This window comes from Adiantum capillus-veneris, chromosome 21, assembly GCF_014529385.1.
Source record: "Adiantum capillus-veneris isolate H3 chromosome 21, ASM1452938v2, whole genome shotgun sequence".
NCBI classification, from domain to species: Eukaryota; Viridiplantae; Streptophyta; class Polypodiopsida; order Polypodiales; family Pteridaceae; genus Adiantum; species Adiantum capillus-veneris.
Genome location: NC_140951.1, coordinates 24,437,450 through 24,454,008, shown reverse-complemented (window position 1 = coordinate 24,454,008; position 16,559 = coordinate 24,437,450). Strand labels below are relative to the sequence as shown.

Sequence of the window (16,559 nt, the reverse complement as noted above, 5' to 3'; positions counted from 1 at the left end):
AAAGGAAAGAGAAGTTATCACTATGTATGGATTTCAAACGGGCACCAATGTACATTGAAATGGTTGAGAAAAAATTATGGATGACAAAGCTTCAATGTGATGCACCATTGGAAACTAAATGGGAAGCTTTCAAGAAAGCTATTTGTTCTTGTGCGGAAGAATGCTTTGCCATAAAGCATCTCCATGGTATCAACAAAGATAGATCACGCAAAAGGTGGTTTGATAAAGAATTTCAAGATGCTCGAAAGTCCTTGATAAAGCTTGATGCAACTATGGACAAAGACAACTATCAAAGTCATTTGCATACATACAAGGCATTGATTCAAAAGAAGAGAAGAAGATGGGAAGTAAAGCAACAAGAATTTCAAGTCCAAGAAAAGGCACATGCATGTGGAAGATTTTAGAGAAACTTGAGAGGCAAGCGGGTTGAGAATTTTGGTAACTTGAGTCTAGTGGATATGTACACACATTGTAGGCAATTATATGAGCAAGAAAATACTGAAAAAATGCCATTTTATGGTTCACTCCCATGTATGCCGTCTTTTTTTACTATTGAGGATGTATGCGGTGGGCTTGAAAAGTTGGCCACTCGCAAAGCGGGAGATCTTCAAGGTATCAAGCCGGAGATGATCAAATGGACGGGAGATTTTACCCATGAGTGGATGTGTGATATGTTCAACCTTGCACTTCAACATGGTATGCCTTATGATTGGAGTACTAATTGGGTTAAGCCTTTGCATAAAGGAGGGGATGTAAAGAATGTAAGCAACTACCGGACTATAATGATTGGGTCTCTTATGGCAAAGTTGTTTGGGTGCATAATGGAGATGAAATTGAGTGATTGGGCTGAAGAGAATGACAAGCGTGCAAAGGGACAAGCGGGTTTTCGTCGATGCCATAGCACCATTGATCATCTTGTCACTCTTCGTGTTCTCATGGAGGAAAGTCGGTTGAAAGGCAAGCGATTGTATTGTTGTTTTGTGGACTTTAAGAAAGCCTTTGATATGATTCCACGTAACAATTTGTGGAGAAGGATGGAAGAACTCCAAGTGCCAAGTGAGTTTATGCTTGCGGTTTCTCGAATCTATGAGAAGGTGATTTGTCAATTGCGCATGGGAAGAGAAATTTCAGAAATTTTTGTAAGCACTATTGGGGTTAAACAAGGATTTCCATTGTCACCAACTCTCTTTGGTCTATGCATCGATCAATTGGAACAAATGGTACTTGACTTTATGCAAGAAGAAGGCATTGAAGAGGTCACTATTTGCAATGCGGTAATCATGCTTTTGTTGTATGCGGATGATGTAGTGCTTCTAGCACACACTTTAGAAGATGCACAAAAGCTTATGGTTGTCCTTGAGAACTTTTTCTTGCATAGTGGGCTGATTGTAAATGAATCCAAAACAAAGGTTATGCCTGTGAAAACCAACCATAAGGAGAAGCCATGCATTGTGTACAACAACGAGACACTTGAAGTTGTTGAGAGCTTTAAGTACCTTGGCCTTGAGGTTCCATCCAATCACAAGTGGCATGAATGTGCTATGCGTCGTTTGGAAGCGGGAAAGAGAGCATATTATGCATTTGAGAACATGTGTAATGCGGGAAACATCAAGTGTTGGGTTCTCAAGAAGTATCTTTTTGATGCATTGGTGACACCGGTTCTTCTTTATGGAGTTGAAGTGTGGGGCGGGAGCATCTCAAAGTCTACTTGGAAAGAGTTTGAGAATGTCCAAAAGCGTTTTCTTACAAACTTTCTCCAAGTTAAGACACAAACACCATATATGCTCCTACTTCTTGAGTCGGGATCTCTTCCAATTGAGATTATGGGCATGGAAAGGGTTGTGGAGTACATGATAAAGATGCGTCAAAACCCCTCACATCGACTTCCTACAATTGCATGGGAAGCAAGCAAAAAAGTTCAAAAGACGCATAAAAGCAAGATCTTGAGCACGGGATGGATGCAAGACATAAAGAAGTGGTTTGGGAGATGGGATGCATTACACTCGCTACATGATGCTTCAATTGACTCTCAAGTGAATGAAGCTTTTCTACAACGCCAATGTATTACGGCTTGGGAGAAATCCGGTGGGTCACGCTTCATACATTACACCACCTATATTGCCCCCAACTACAAAACCATGTTCTTCGCTGAGAGAGGAAACCATACTCACACTTACATGCTTGAGCCTATTCCCTTGTCCGCGATACGCACTATCGCAGCAATTCGGCTTAGCTCCCATTTCCTTCGATGTGAGATAGGGCGTTGGGGCAATGGAGAAGAGTCAAATCGATTGTGCACATTATGCTCACTGCAAGTTCGAGAGTCTGAGTACCACACACTACTAGAGTGCTCAGCTTTTGATCACATTCGAACTTGCTTCTCTCACATTTTCAGCCATAACTTAGACCTACACACTTTCCTCTCCCAGCCAAAGTGTGGGCTCTCCATTGCGACTCTCATCACTACAATTTTGGAGCATCGAGAGTCACTCATCAGCCATACACATACTACATCACATGTAACTTTGGTCCCATAGGTCATATTTGACCTCCGAGGACGATAATAAAATCTATCTATCTCTCTCTCTCTCTCTCTCTCTCTCTCTCTCTCTCTCTCTCTCTCTCTCTCTCTCTCTCTCTACACGTGCGCACTGTCTCATGGTTGCTACCAACCGCTTTGCACTGTCCACCTGTGTCGCTAGGCTCCAGCAGACAATGACCGGATCAATCTTTTGCTTACAACGTAGCCGGGGGAGGGGACCAAAGTCCCTTCCTCTATTATTATTAGAGAAAATTACCAAATTACCCCTCTAATTTGTGGTGTATCTATTTTGGTAGTCGAGATCCCAAAAAATAATGAAGTAAGCCATCTCCAAAGAGTACAAAACCAACACTCAAATTATATCTTTAGCTCTTGTATTGATAAACAATCAGTTGCTTATGAAAGGCTACAATTTTTTAAATCTTTGGAGGTATTCATGTCACAACGAGGGGTATTTTGGGAATTTTGGAAAATTTGTTGGGCATTTTGGGAATTTAAGACAATGAAATTTGAGGGGTATTTTGGGAATTTCCACAAATTAGAGGTCATAGTACGCAGCGCTGTCAGAGGTGGCATTTCAATAATTCTCCCTTACTATAGCCATTCTCCCGCAGCAATAGCAGAGCAGCGGCCAAGGCACCTCTCTCTGGACCCGGGCCTCGACATTCTCTCTCTCTCTCTCTCTCTCTCTCTCTCTCTCTCTCTCTCTCTCTCTCTCTCTCTCTCTCTCTCTCTCTCTCTCTCCCTCTCTCTCCGCAAGGAAGTCCTAGTCCAGGCTGTTTATCACCGTGCGTGCAAGTCCGCAGAGTGCAAGTCCAAGCTGCGCCAACTCGAGTTTTGAGGCTGCGGAAATTAAAGCTACAGAAATTGAGGCTTGCGCTAGTTCTTCTCTCTCTCTCTCTCTCTCTCTCTCTCTCTAATGCCGACATTTTCTAAATTGAGGCTTGCGCTAGTTCCTCTCTCTCTCTCTCTCTCTCTCTCTCTCTCTCTCTCTCTCTCTCTCTCTCTCTCTCTCTCTCTCTCTCTCTCTCTCTCTCTCTCTCTCTCTCTCTCCTATGGTCATGCAATCTCTCGTCTCTCTTACTCCAATCGACGTCCAGGTTGCTTGCACACGCTAAGGCTCTCTCTCTCTCTCTCTCTCTCTCTCTCTCTCTCTCTCTCTCTCTCTCTCTCTCTCTCTCTCTCTCTCTCTCCTTCCTACTACATGTACACACTCTCTCATGCTTGCTACCAACCGCTCTGCATTGTCCACCTGTGTCGCTAGGCTCTAGCAGACAATGACCTGATCTATCTTCTGCTTACAACATAGCCAGGGGAGGGGACCGAAGTCCCTTTCTCTATTATTATTAGGGAAAATTACCAAATTACCCCTCCAATTTGTGGAAATTCCCAAAATACCTTTGTGTCTATTTTGGTAGTCAAGATCCCAAAAAATAATGAAGTAACTCATCTCCAAAGCGTACAAAACCAACACTCAAATTATATCTTTAGCTCTTGCATTGATAAACAATCAGTTGCTTATGAAAAGCTACAATTTTTTAAATCTTTGGAGGTATTCATGTCACAACCAGGGGTATTTTGGGAATTTTGGAAAATTTGAAGGGCATTTTGGGAATTTAAGACAATGAACTTATAGAGGTATTTTGGGAATATCCACAAATTAGAGGTCATAGTACGCAGCGCTATCAGAGGTGGCATTTCAATAATTCTCCCTTATTATAGGCCCTTCTCCCGCAGCAATAGCAAAGCAACGGCCAAGGCACTTCTCTCTGGACCTGGGCGTCGTCTCTCTCTCTCTCTCTCTCTCTCTCTCTCTCTCTCTCTCTCTCTCTCTCTCTCTCTCTCTCTCTCTCTCTCTCTCTCTCTCTCTCCGCAAGGAAGTCCTAGTCCCAGGCTACCAGATAATGCTGCAGGTGGCTGCCAAGTGAAGGCAAGAAGAGGAGGAGGCCATTGCACATTGTCTTTGGACTGTGCCACATAAAGGCAAGGTCGAGCTAAGCTTGAGGGTCACAAGCAAAGCAACGGCAGGCTGCAAGCCGCCAAGGCATCAGAATACAAAGGGGTTAGTGGTGACAAGCCGAGGGATAGGTTCTGCAGTTAAAGCCGCCAATAGGCATGGTGGGTCAGGTATAGAATGTGTGCCATTCGAAGGACCTAGAATAGATGGTATGCTTGAGGAGCAGGTAGGCTTGGTTCTCCAAGAAGCAGTGGTAGTGGAAGACAGGTTGCCAAAGGTGGGTGTTATACTATTGATGGACATGCTTTTGAAAGTTGCTTTACAGGTAGTTTTGCACGGTATGCAAAGCTCTCGTGATGAGAGGTATGCTATGGAAAGCTCTGTAGCAGGTGAAACGATGATGGTGTATGGTGTTGATGCTTCACGGGTTGGTTTACAGGCTTGTTTTGTATATGAAGCCGGCGTATGGATACAGGTTGAAGGTCGATGTTATGTCAAGTTGCACGAGAGGTTGATTTTTGGGCTTACAGGTGCAAAAAAATGGCTGATTATGCATGTACTAGACACAGATGGCTGTGTTCAATGCCATGTATCTGATCCTGGCACAGTTTACATTACAGTTGGGAGAGCCTATGGCTTTCCATTTGATCCCGGAGGAGTGGACAACCGCTAGTTTCTTCCTCTCTCTATCTCTATACCACTTATGTAGTCTCTATATATCATTTTTCTCATTCAATCCTAGTTTACCTAAATAAGAATGTGGTTGAGCATGAATGCTCAACGAGGGGTTGGGCAATGATGGTACACCAAGAAAGCGTCCACCCGTGGAATAGCCAACGGCAAGTATATGGATGTGTTGGTTGATGGGAGATTCATCATGGATTTGATAGGTGCAAATTGGAACAAGTGCGACTATGGTGTGTATGCCAGATACGGTGTGTTGCAGGTCAATGATGGTTTTATGCTCTGCCAGTCGGAATGTTTACCAATGCTTAAAGTGTAGCCCTCGATGAGCTTTGTGGCTCGGCCTTTACGGCTTCGCAGTTGGAGATCTTGGGAGGAGCTCAAGCTCAGTGCATCGCCGATGAGTCATTATTGCAGATGATGGACGCTTTTGGTCGTTCAGTATGGTCGTCATGGTGGACGTGTGAAGCAAAGCGAAGCAAGGGAAATTTTAAAAGATTAAATTCGGATTCAACATGAAAAAAACCGAGTATGTCTATAAGGCTGGCGCTACAGTTGGAGCCAGGAAGTTGCATGGCGGGCTGACGTTCTGGAGATTGGGGGCTGCTTGAAGGCAAGGGGCGCCAGATGGAGGTTTGCATGGGGAGAAGGGCCACGGGGTGGCATGCCAAAAAAAAGAAGGGCAGCTCGGGGCTTGAGTTTGGGGACTTGCACAGGCCAGGAGCTGCGAGGACTACAGGAGGTGAGGAGGAGGAGGGCCGTGGGGGCCAGAATCTGACTGTGTGGTGGTGCATGGCCGCCTTGGAGTTGCAGTACAAGAGAGGGTGCTGTAGAGCGCCAGTAAAGGGCACGACATGAAGGGAAACGAGGCCAGCTGGGGGAGGACATGCAAAGTTGGGCCAGCCATAGCCAGCAAGGAGCCTAAGAGAGCGGCTATCGACTAGGTGAGGCTACGTGTGTTGCACAGCATAGGGAGGAGGATTACAGGAAGGTGACGAGGCTGTTGAGTAAGGAAGGTGGCCCAAGGCCAAAGGAGAAGTTGCCTGCGGGGCAAGGGCCGCGGACTAAAAGGAGAGGGAGAAGCTGCACGCCATGGGGAGAGCAAGGCCGTCGAGCACGGCAGTGGTAGGGGCTGAGGATGGCCTGAACCGAGCGACAGCTGCAGAAGGGCCGAGGGGTGGTTAAAGCCATCAGGGGCCACTTGCATAATGGTGATGTGAGCCCATCAGGTGCAAAGGGCAAGAGAATGCAGCGCTGCTGCATTGCATGAAGCGAGGTGGGCCAAGGCTTTGGAGGTCGCCAACTAGGGCTGCAATTGAAAAGGGCTAAGAGACTGCGGATTGGTAGGTGCCGTCATGGCTTTGTGGCGGGCCAGATAACGCTACAGGTGGCTGCCAAGTGAAGGCAAGAAGAGGAATTCAGAAGAGGAGGAGGCCATTGCACATTGTCTTTGGACTGCGCCACATAAAGGCGAGGTTGAGCTAAGCTTGAGGGTCACAAGCAAAGCAACGGCGGGCTGCAAGCTGCCAAGGCATCAGAATACAAAAAGGTTAGTGGTGACAAGCGGAGGGATAGGTTCTACAGTTAAAGCCTCCAATAGAGCTGCTTTGAGAAAGTTTTGAAGGAGATCGCCAGTGCGAAGAGGATCAATTAGCTGCATGAAGCATCTTGCTATGAAGCCGGCAAATATCGAACTCGCCATCATTGTGTTTGGTTGTGATTATGTAATACATAGTTGGATTGTGTTTTTTGTCAAGTTTGCCATCAATTTCATCTCCGTCCCATCTTTTGTCGGATACCCATGTGATAGCGGTGGCTCCGGGTGTGTGTGTGTGTGTGTGTGCGCAAAGGGGGAGGGAGAGAAATTGTGCGGGCAACTTGTATGAGTGTTCGAGGCGTGTGTCGCCTCCCTGTGTAAGTGCGTTTACCGATTGGGGAGTTGTATGCATCGATTGATGTTGGGATATGATGGTGTTTTTGATGGGCTTGTGGTGCTGAGGTGTTTATGTGTGTGATCGATGATGCTCAACGGAGAGCTTGGGAGTAGAGTTTTACAAAAAAGTGTGTGTGCATATGAGTTTCTGTGTGGTTAGGGGTGCCGGATATTTCTTGGGCTATAGAGAGGCAGTGTAGAGCGTGCTGGGTTTGTTCCTACTTCCCACTTTCCATCAGTGGTGCCCCCACTGAGGATCTACTGATTGCTCCTCGGTGAAGTTTTAAAGCCTGAAGATGATGTATGATATTGACTTGGTGCTTGCTCGAGAAGAAGAGGCTGCAGATTGGTTTTCCGATTTGGAGCTATACCTATTGCAATTGAGAATTTTGTGGACATAAAGCCAAATTGAAGGCCCTACCATTTGTTCTACAAGGACAAGGCAAAGCCTAGCTTGAAGGATTGAAGGTTGCAAATCGTCAGTCACTAAGCGAGATTCACAAACAGTTTGTTGAAGCTTTTCAGAAGCGGGTTTCTCCATCGGACTTGGGTGAGCAATTGAGCAAGCTAAAGCAGGATGTAAGTGAAGATTTTGCTTTGTTTTTGGGTAAATTTGCATCTATTTGGGAGAGATTAGTTGTTGTTACATGTGTTAAAAATGGAGATCATTTCAAGCGAGAATAATTTCTAGCCTGCTTGCATCCGCGAATCAAGGAGAAGGTCGAGTGTGGTGGTGCAGAGGACTATGCGCAAATGGTTTGCTTAGCCAAGGCTAAGAGCAGGAAAGCAAAGAAGAAGTTGGAGATGGGCTTGTTGAAACCTGCAATTTATGGATATAGCTCGACAACGGAGCTTCATCATGTGCCAAGAGAAAGGTCGAGCGTCAAAGAGGTAGCTGCTTTGCCATTGGTAAGCCATTCTCGTCATTCATTTCAATTTGTGCCTCCAGTTTCGTGTGCTACTATACAAGAGTCTGTTAGCCCCCGGCTATCAAGGATGTGGTCTTGGTAGAAGCGTGTATGCATGAAGAATCAAAGGAAGCTATGGATCAAAGATCACAGGATAAGTTTGAAGATATTGGCAAAGCAATGGTCGAAGCTGTGCAAGAAGAAGCTAACGAGGGGGTTGGGCAACCTTGCCCTACTCATCGTGTTGCAGAGCGGCAGTGCATTTCAGAAGGTGTTGGTGATGTCAACATACCAGAGAACGAGGTAATAGATCATGGCTTTCTTTTTCGCTTAGCAGATCATATGGTTGTAGAAGATGTCCTTGAAGAGCAGGCAAAGGTGGTCGAGCAATCCGATTTGCTCTCGCATGAAGTGGTTGAAGATGAAGCATCACAGGTTATGGTGCACGAAGGTTGGCATGGTGAGTCAGGTATTGAATCTGTGCCATTCGAAGGACCTACAATAGATGGTATGCTTGAGGAGCAGGTAGGTTGGTTTGTCCAAGAAGCAATGGTAGTGGAAGACAGGTTGCCAAAGGTGGGTGTTCTGCTATTGATGGACATACTTTTGAAAGTTTCTTTACAGGTAGTTTTTCACGGTTTGCAAAGCTCTCGTGATGAGAGGTATGCTATGGAAATCTCTAAGACGATGATGGTGTATGGTGCTGATGCTTCACAGGTTGGTTTACAGGCTTGTTTTGTAAATGAAGCCGGCGTATGGATACAGGTTGAAGGTCGATGTTATGTCAAGTTGCACGAGAGGTTGATTTTTGGGCTTACAGGTGCAAAAAAATGGCTGATTATGCATGTACTAGAGACAGATGGTTGTGTTCAATGCCATGTATTTGATCTTGGTAGAGTTTACATCAAAGTTGGGAGAGCCTGTGGCTTTCCATTGATCACGAAGGAGTGGACAACCGCTAATTTCTTCCTCTCTCTATCTCTATACCACTTATGTAGTCTCTATATATCATTTTTCTCATGCAATCCTAGTTTACCTAAATAAGAATGTGGTTGAGCATGAATGCTCAACGAGGGGTTGGGCAATGATGGTACACCAAGAAAGCGACAACCGCGGAATAGCCAACAGCAAGTATATGGAGGTTGTGCAGGTTGATGGGAGATTGTTGATGCATTTGATAGGTGCAGATTGGAACAAGTGCGACTATGGTGTGTATGCCAGATACAGTGTGTTGCAGGTCAATGATGGTTTTATGCTCTACTAGTCGGAATTTTTACCGAGGCTTAAAGTGTAGCCTTCGATGAGCTTTGTGGCTCGGCCTTTATGGCTTCGCATTTGGAGATCTTGGGAGGAGCTCAACCTCAGTGCATCGCCGATGAGTTATTATTGCAGAAGATGGACGCTTTTGGTCGTTTAGTATGGTCGTCGTGGTGGACGTGTGAAGCAAAGCGAAGCAAGGGAAATTTTAAAAGATTAAATTCGGATTCAACATGAAAAAAATCGAGTATGTCTATCTGCAGTTGAAGGCTGGCGCTACAGTTGGAGTTGCATGGCGGGCTGGCGTGCTGGAGATTGGGGCTGCTTGAAGGCAAGGGGCGCCAGATGGAGGTTTGCATGGGGAGAAGGGCCACGAGGTGGCATGCCAAAAGACATAAGGGCAGCTCGGGGCTTGAGCTTGCGAAGTTGAAGAGGCCAGGAGCTGCGAGGACTACAGGAGGTGAGGAGGAGGAGGGCCATGGGGGCTAGAATCTGACTGTGTGGTGGTGCATGGCCGCCTTGGAGTTTCAGTGCAAGAGGGGGTGTTGTAGAGTGCCAGTAAAGGGCACGACATGAAGGGAAACGAGGCCAACTAGGGGAGGATATGCAAATTTGGGCCGGCCATAGCCAGCAAGGAGCCTAAGAGAGCGGCTATAGACTAGGTGAGGTTGCGTGTGTTGCAGAGCATAGGGAGGAGGATTACAGGAAGGTGATGGGGCTGTTGAGTAAGGAAGGTGGCCCAAGGCCGAAGGAGAAGTTGCCTGCGGGGCAAGGCCCGCAAACTGAAAGAAGAGGGAGAAGCTGCACGCCATGGGGAGAGCAAGGCCGTCGAGCACGGCAGTGGTAGGGGCTGAGGATGGCCTGTACCGAGCGACAGCTGCAGAAGGGCCGAGGGGTGGTTAAAGCCATAAGGGGCCACTTTCATAATGGTGATGTGAGCCCATCAGGTGCAGCAAAGGGCAAGAGAATGTAACGCTGCTGCATTGCATGAAGCGAGGTGGGCCAAGGCTTTGGAGGTCGCCAACTAGGGCTGCAATTGAAAAGGGCTGAGAGACTGCGGATTGGTAGGTGCCGTCATGGCTTTGTGGCGAGCCAGATAACGCGGCAGGCTGCTGCCAAGTGAAGGCAAGAAGAGGAATTCAGAAGAGGAGGAGGTCATTGCACATTGTCTTTGGACTGCGCCACATAAAGGCGAGGTCTAGCTAAGCTTGAGGGTCACAAGCAAATCAACGACGGGCTGCAAGTCGCCAAGACATCAGAATAGAAAGGGGTTAGTGGTGACAAGCCGAGGGATAGGTTCTGGCGCAGTTAAAGCCGCCAATAGAGCTGCTTTGAGAAAGTTTTGAAGGAGATCGCCAGTGCGAAGAGGATCAATTATCTGCATGAAGCATCTTGCTATGAAGCCGGCAAATATCGAACTCGCCATCATTGTGTTTGGTTGTATTTATGTGATACATAGTTGGATTGTGTTTTTTGTCGAGTTTGCCATCAATTTCATCTGCAACTCATCTTTTGTCGTATACCCGTGATAGCGGTGGCTGTAGGTTTGTGTGTGTTGAAAGAGGGAGGGAGAGAAATTGTGCGGGCAACTTGTATGAGTGGTCGAGGCGTGTGTCGCCTCCCTCTGTAAGTGCGTTTACCGATTGGGGAGTTGTATGCATCGATGATGTTGGGATATGATGATGTTTTTGATGGGCTTGTGGTGCTGAGGTGTTTATGTGTGAGTGTGTGATCGATGATGCTCAAAGGAGAGCCTGGGAGTGGAGTTTTACAAAAAAGTGTGTGTGCTTATGAGTTTCTGTGTGGTTAGGGGTGCCGGATATTTCCTGGGCTATAGAGAGGCAGTGTAGAGTGTGTTGGGTTTGTTCCTACTTCCCCCTTTCCAACGTGGCAGCAAGTCCTTTTTTCAAACAAAAGACATGTGCTTCAGGTATTCTCCACGCAAGTGGTGAGAGAATGTTCCATCACCAGACCAAGGACAGGGACATAGTTATGGCCAACGGTGGGGATGAGGGCCTTGCGGTTGGGCGATTGGGTGGGGGGGGGAGAGAGAGAGAGAGAGATCATCGTGAATACAATGCAAGAGAGACTGCCGAAGAAGTGCGCCTAACACCAAGGTGTTCATGTACAACTAAGCTTTGCCAACACCATATAGATATCTATCAATGAACAAGCATGTGCAATGCACCGCACAGAATGTGGAGAAGCCAGTTGAGTTGATGACAATGAAACACACGAGGTGGAGAATAGCGATGAGTGAAGTGTAAGGCCAGAGGGTAGGTCTCAAGACTTTGGCAAGACTAAAGTGTTTTGGGGAGAAGAAGACGGGCTCTATGTGCAAAGAGGTGATGGATGTCATTTGCCAAACGTTGGGCCATTCTCACCCCTGCTTTGTAGTAACAACAAGACATCCTCCTCCTACCACCCAAGTTCCCTTCTTTGATTGCATCTTTCTGCATGGAGACTTTCCATAGAGTTAGCCTTTCTTTCTCGCGCAATCTAGTATTCATATCTTTGTCTCATGTTTTGCAGCAGATTCAGGAGTATAACATTTTGTCTATCACATGTAGCATTTTTGGCCTAAGGTACACTTCTCTCTCTCTCTCTCTCTCTCTCTCTCTCTCTCTCTCTCTCTCTCTCTCTCTCTCTCTCTCTCTCTCTATTGCTGATATGACATTAGAAGGAAGGTAAAGCAGCCCGTAGAAAGGCTCTCTCATGCACACAAAGAGAGAAAAAGAAGGTGAAGAAGAAGAAGAAGAAGAAAGAGAGAGAGAGAGAGATCTTAAGATCTTCCTCCCACAAAAGGACAAGTTCATGACAATGTGAGCTTGCCCACTACAAGCCACATCTCTGCCAAGCATACAACACCAACCATCACGATAAAGGTACCTTCTCTCTCTCTCTCTCTCTCTCTCTCTCTCTCTCTCTCTCTCTCTCTCTCTCTCTCTGTGTGTGTGTGTGTGTGTGTGTGTGTGTGTGTGTGTGTGTGTGTGTGTGTGTTGCCTTTCTATTATAAAATCACAAGCATGGAAGACAACTACGCATGGAAATCTCTTTGTTTTTCCATCTTTCTCTCATGGTTTAAATCATGCTTCAGGTTTAACCTCTTTCATGTTGTAGTAGGAGTATTGCATGTGGCTTTCTATGCACCTACTTTAGGGTGTAGCAAGAGACTTAGAGGAAATTACAGAGCAATTAAAATTTATATCTCTCTATTTTTTCTCTTTCTTGCCGTCTCTTTTTGAATACAAAACCATGTGTGTCTAGGTTTGACCAAAAGAAGTTGGAGAAGTCAAATGGCCTTTTTGTGTGCCTGCAAAGCAGTACAGAGAGAGAGAGAGAGAGAGAGAGTTGGGGGGAGGGGGGAGGCCATGTTTGTCTACTGAGGTTGGCCCATGAGACAAAGACAATTGCAATAGCATCCATGTTTATGTTAGTGAAAAACAATCTCTACCCAAGCAACATGGCCAAGAAAGGTGCATCATATGGTGATCTTGCATATGCTTGAGATTGGGTTCCGGTCGTTTCAACTATGGGAGCTAGAAGGTGAGCATATTTTGGCTAGAGGGGTAAGCATGAGACGTCAAGGATAGAGGAGTACATGACATGCAATCAGGTATGGCTTAATCCTCTCGCCTGCAAATCCCGTCCTTTCAACCCTAGGGAAAGGATGGTACTGAGGCGGTCCGGGGCGGGCAACAAGAAGAGCACCCTCTAGACACCCTTCAAGGCTCCCGTGCTGCTCAATGGGGCTGGTGCAAAACACAACACAAACCAAAACAACAAACCCACAGCCAAATCCCAACTACACAAGGGGCACCACATCGTTTAAGAGCGAACTAGGACGCAAAAGAGAAGAATCGTTAGAGCAACCCACAAACAAGCAAGGAATTTACGCTAACCCTAACACCAATGGAACACTCTCACACACTAAAACACGAGAGAGAGAAAGAGAGAGAGAGAGAGAGAGAGACAGAGAGACAGAGAGAGAGACAGAGAGAGAGAGAGAGAGAGAGAGATGGTGTACAACTTAGCTTCAACTTTATATTTTGCACAAAAAGGAACTTAGAGCTTGCGGAATCAAGTGACAAGATTTGGTTATAGCATCACTAGCACATTGTCTTAGGGTTATGGGAGCCCTCTCACCATCCACCCTCTTACAATGGTAGCCAAACAATAGCCAATGAATCACAAGCAACAAAACAACAACCTTCAATGAAACAAGTCACCTTATGAAGCTGAATGAGTTTGCCAAGCCAAATTGGAGGAGAAGCATGAGCCTTTGGACATGAATTGCACCCAAAACTACCAATTCATTGATGTTGGGGTAGATACAACAATGGTAGGAAGAATATCTTCTACTCGCACTCACTCAAACTAGCTCAAGCTTTTCTATGCACCAAAGTGATGGTGTATAGAAAGCTTACTCTCTCTTTACAACCAAGATAGAACTGGCGTGTGCTACGCTCAATCTAGTGTGCAATGGTATAGTGATGTCTTTTACAAGGAAGAATGGGTTCTATTTATAGGTTTTAGAAGCCTTGATTAGGATTAAGCCTAATCAATTTTATTAGGAAAGATCAAGGATTATGAATTTCAAATGAGAATGGGGTCTCTCTTTTCTCTTGAGTCACATGGATGTGGGCTCAAGTAAGAGAATTATTGATGTGGTGAAAGGAGAGAAACTTCCATGGGAGTGAGTGAATTTGGTTTACTTGTGCGGTTGCCTACTCCATATGTTGATAGTGTGGGTGCATTTTTACAAGAGAAGTTAGTTGTTAGTGGTAATAATCACTAGAATTGTTAGTGATACATTTACAATGGGTAGGATGAGTTGATTTGATGAAGGAAGAGGGGTGAATTAAAAGAGAATCATTGAGATGGTGAAGCTTTGAAGAAGCTTGAACTCACCCTTGTGTAGATTGTGGAAAAAATGACCGCTGGTCTTCTTCTTCTTCTTCGCTTCTTTACGCCACCGCCACGGTTGACCACCACGATGAAAAGAGGATTTGTTGATGAAAAATCCTCAATTTGTAGAAGTTATCATGGTTAAGATGCTGAATTTTAGATATTTTTAGGAGAGGTAAATGAAATTGTAACATGGAAGCAATAGAGAGAGACATGGAGAGGGTGTATGTATGTAGAGGTTCATAAAAGAACTATAGGGATGAGAGAGAAGGGTAATGGTGAAGAGAGTGGGAGAAGCCATGGAAATTGCAGGTTTGAGTGAGGGAAGGAGAGGGAGGGATGTGTAAGAGTGAGTAGGTGTGTGGAAGGGTGAGAGAAGACTAAGGGCTACTTGTGAGAAAAGTGGGCAGACTGGGGTCCACTCAAAAAATCATAGCTCACCGCTGGTAGCTCCAAAAATCATGAAAAAATTTGAGGTGATTATTCAGAGCGTGGGCTACATTTTCTCTTTTGACCACCGCTCCAAATTCAGAGTGGAGATAGGTGCCAAAATTCTCACCAAAAAGCCTATTTTTTATGCCTGCAAAAGTCTTTTAGTGGCCCCCTCCTTTGTTGAATTTGTACAATGCATCCAAGAGTGAGCCCCTCCTTTGTCATATTATAATACAAAGCATCCAAGTTGCCCTTGACCCATGCATGGAGGAGGATTATTGGTGAATAAAGAAATATATACATGGTGGGACTAGTGTATGGACTATTCATGGACTTTAGCTCAATGAGCACATGGTGTTAGAATAATGAGTAAAAATAATTATAAAAATATGGAGGAGTTATGGATATGGAAAGATATTGGAATCATATGATATGGTCCCTCCTTGAATTATTTTGGGTGAAAGAGGAAAAGGTATGCAAGTAAATAATATAATAAACGTAATCAATGAGTAGAAATCAATTTTTTGTTTTCACGAGGGTGAGGGTGAAAATGTGGGAGTGATTTGTATAAAAGAAAAATATGAGGTTAAAGTATGTACATATTGGCAAAATATACTTATGGGTAAAGAGGATGAAAGAAGGTGTACATAGATTTAATAAAACACACACCTAAGTATAAATATTTAAATAAAATACCAGAATAATTATAACAATCCCTATATTTAGGCCAAATATATAATGCAATATTTACACACAAATGGGCCATAATATTTTTTATTTTTTTGACTCAACTAGCCCAGTGACTAGCTAGCTGAGAGTTTTTAAGAAAATATGGGAAAAGTCCCCTAACTCACACACGCCTATTTACAGTGAAATGGTAGGGATAGCCATAGTGTTTGAGTGAATTTGGTAGGGTGAGGTAACTCACTATGACAATTTGGAATAGCCGAAAAAACGGCTATCATTAGCCCTCCCCTAGGATGATGGTGCATTCATGTACCATCATAGAGCATCTTTTCCAAAGAGAGTGCTTCAGAGTTCTTGAGAAGATCTTCATTTTTTGGTCCCTCGGCATTTTGACTGGAGTTACATTGGTACTTCATGTAACAATACTTACATGAGACAACTGCCCTTTGACAGATCTTTGGTAGATCCTTTGGTAGAATTCGACTCAAATAAGGCTTCAAGCGATACCCGTTTACCTTTCTGGAGTGCTCTTTCCCATTCAAGTCCATAAGTTGATAGTAACTTGAATTGAAAGCCTTCTTAACTATGTATGGCCCCTGCCATCTAGTTTCAAATTTGGCATCGAAACGATTATCGAGTCGATTGTCATACCTTAGCACAAGATCTCCTTCATTGATGCCTTTGTCCTTTAGTTTCTTGTCAAGCTTCTCCTTCGCCTGTGTAGCTTTCCTCTTGTAGCACTCGTATGTTGCTTCTCTTTTCCACTCAAGCTCAGCTAAGGTAAGAAGTCGATCCATCCATGCTTCTTGATCATCTTGTGCTGCTTTGCCATGAAGTCGCATTGTTGGAATGTTGAGCTCAATTGGTTGTAAAGCCTCTTGACCATAGACCAAGTGAAATGGTGTAAACTCCGTGGCTTCCCTATATGTGGTTCGATACGCCCACAAGGCACCATCCAAGAAATCATCCCACAACTTTGTCTTGTTTCTCACCATCCTTCTAATGATGCCTACAATGACACCATTAGCTTTTTCTACCAGACCATTGGATTGGGGATAGTAGGGTGTACTATGACAATGTAGAATGTGAAGTTCTTCACAGACTTCTATGAGCAAGCCCTTTCTAAACCCTGGACCATTATCAGAAACAATCTCCAAAGGTGTGCCAAATCTACAACAGATGTGAGTGTACACAAATTTGCTCACTGTTCTCTCATTTACCTTTGCCACACTTTGTGCTTCCACCCACCTA

General features: G+C 45.0%; 2 protein-coding genes across 5 annotated transcripts; one reads left to right on the top strand and one right to left on the bottom strand.

The window, feature by feature from the left end:
• The first annotated feature begins 5,788 nt into the window (after positions 1-5,788).
• On the top strand, positions 5,789-10,753 carry LOC147430664 (uncharacterized). 4 transcript variants are annotated; one of them, XM_086493258.1, is made up of 2 exons: positions 5,789-7,695; positions 7,808-10,753. In XM_086493258.1, the coding sequence occupies exon 2, from the start codon at positions 8,136-8,138 to the stop codon at positions 9,066-9,068; it is 933 nt and encodes a 310-aa protein (XP_086349384.1). In that variant the 5' UTR covers positions 5,789-7,695; positions 7,808-8,135; the 3' UTR covers positions 9,069-10,753. The 4 variants fall into 4 exon arrangements, with proteins under 4 accessions (XP_086349384.1, XP_086349386.1, XP_086349385.1 ...); XM_086493260.1 differs by having other exon boundaries at positions 5,789-8,648; positions 8,742-10,753; XM_086493259.1 differs by having other exon boundaries at positions 5,790-7,695; positions 7,837-10,753.
• Positions 10,754-15,613: 4,860 nt separating this feature from the next.
• LOC147430663 (uncharacterized) lies at positions 15,614-16,150 on the bottom strand. Its single transcript, XM_086493570.1, has one exon. The coding sequence runs from the start codon at positions 16,148-16,150 to the stop codon at positions 15,614-15,616; it is 537 nt and encodes a 178-aa protein (XP_086349696.1).
• Positions 16,151-16,559: the final 409 nt, after the last annotated feature.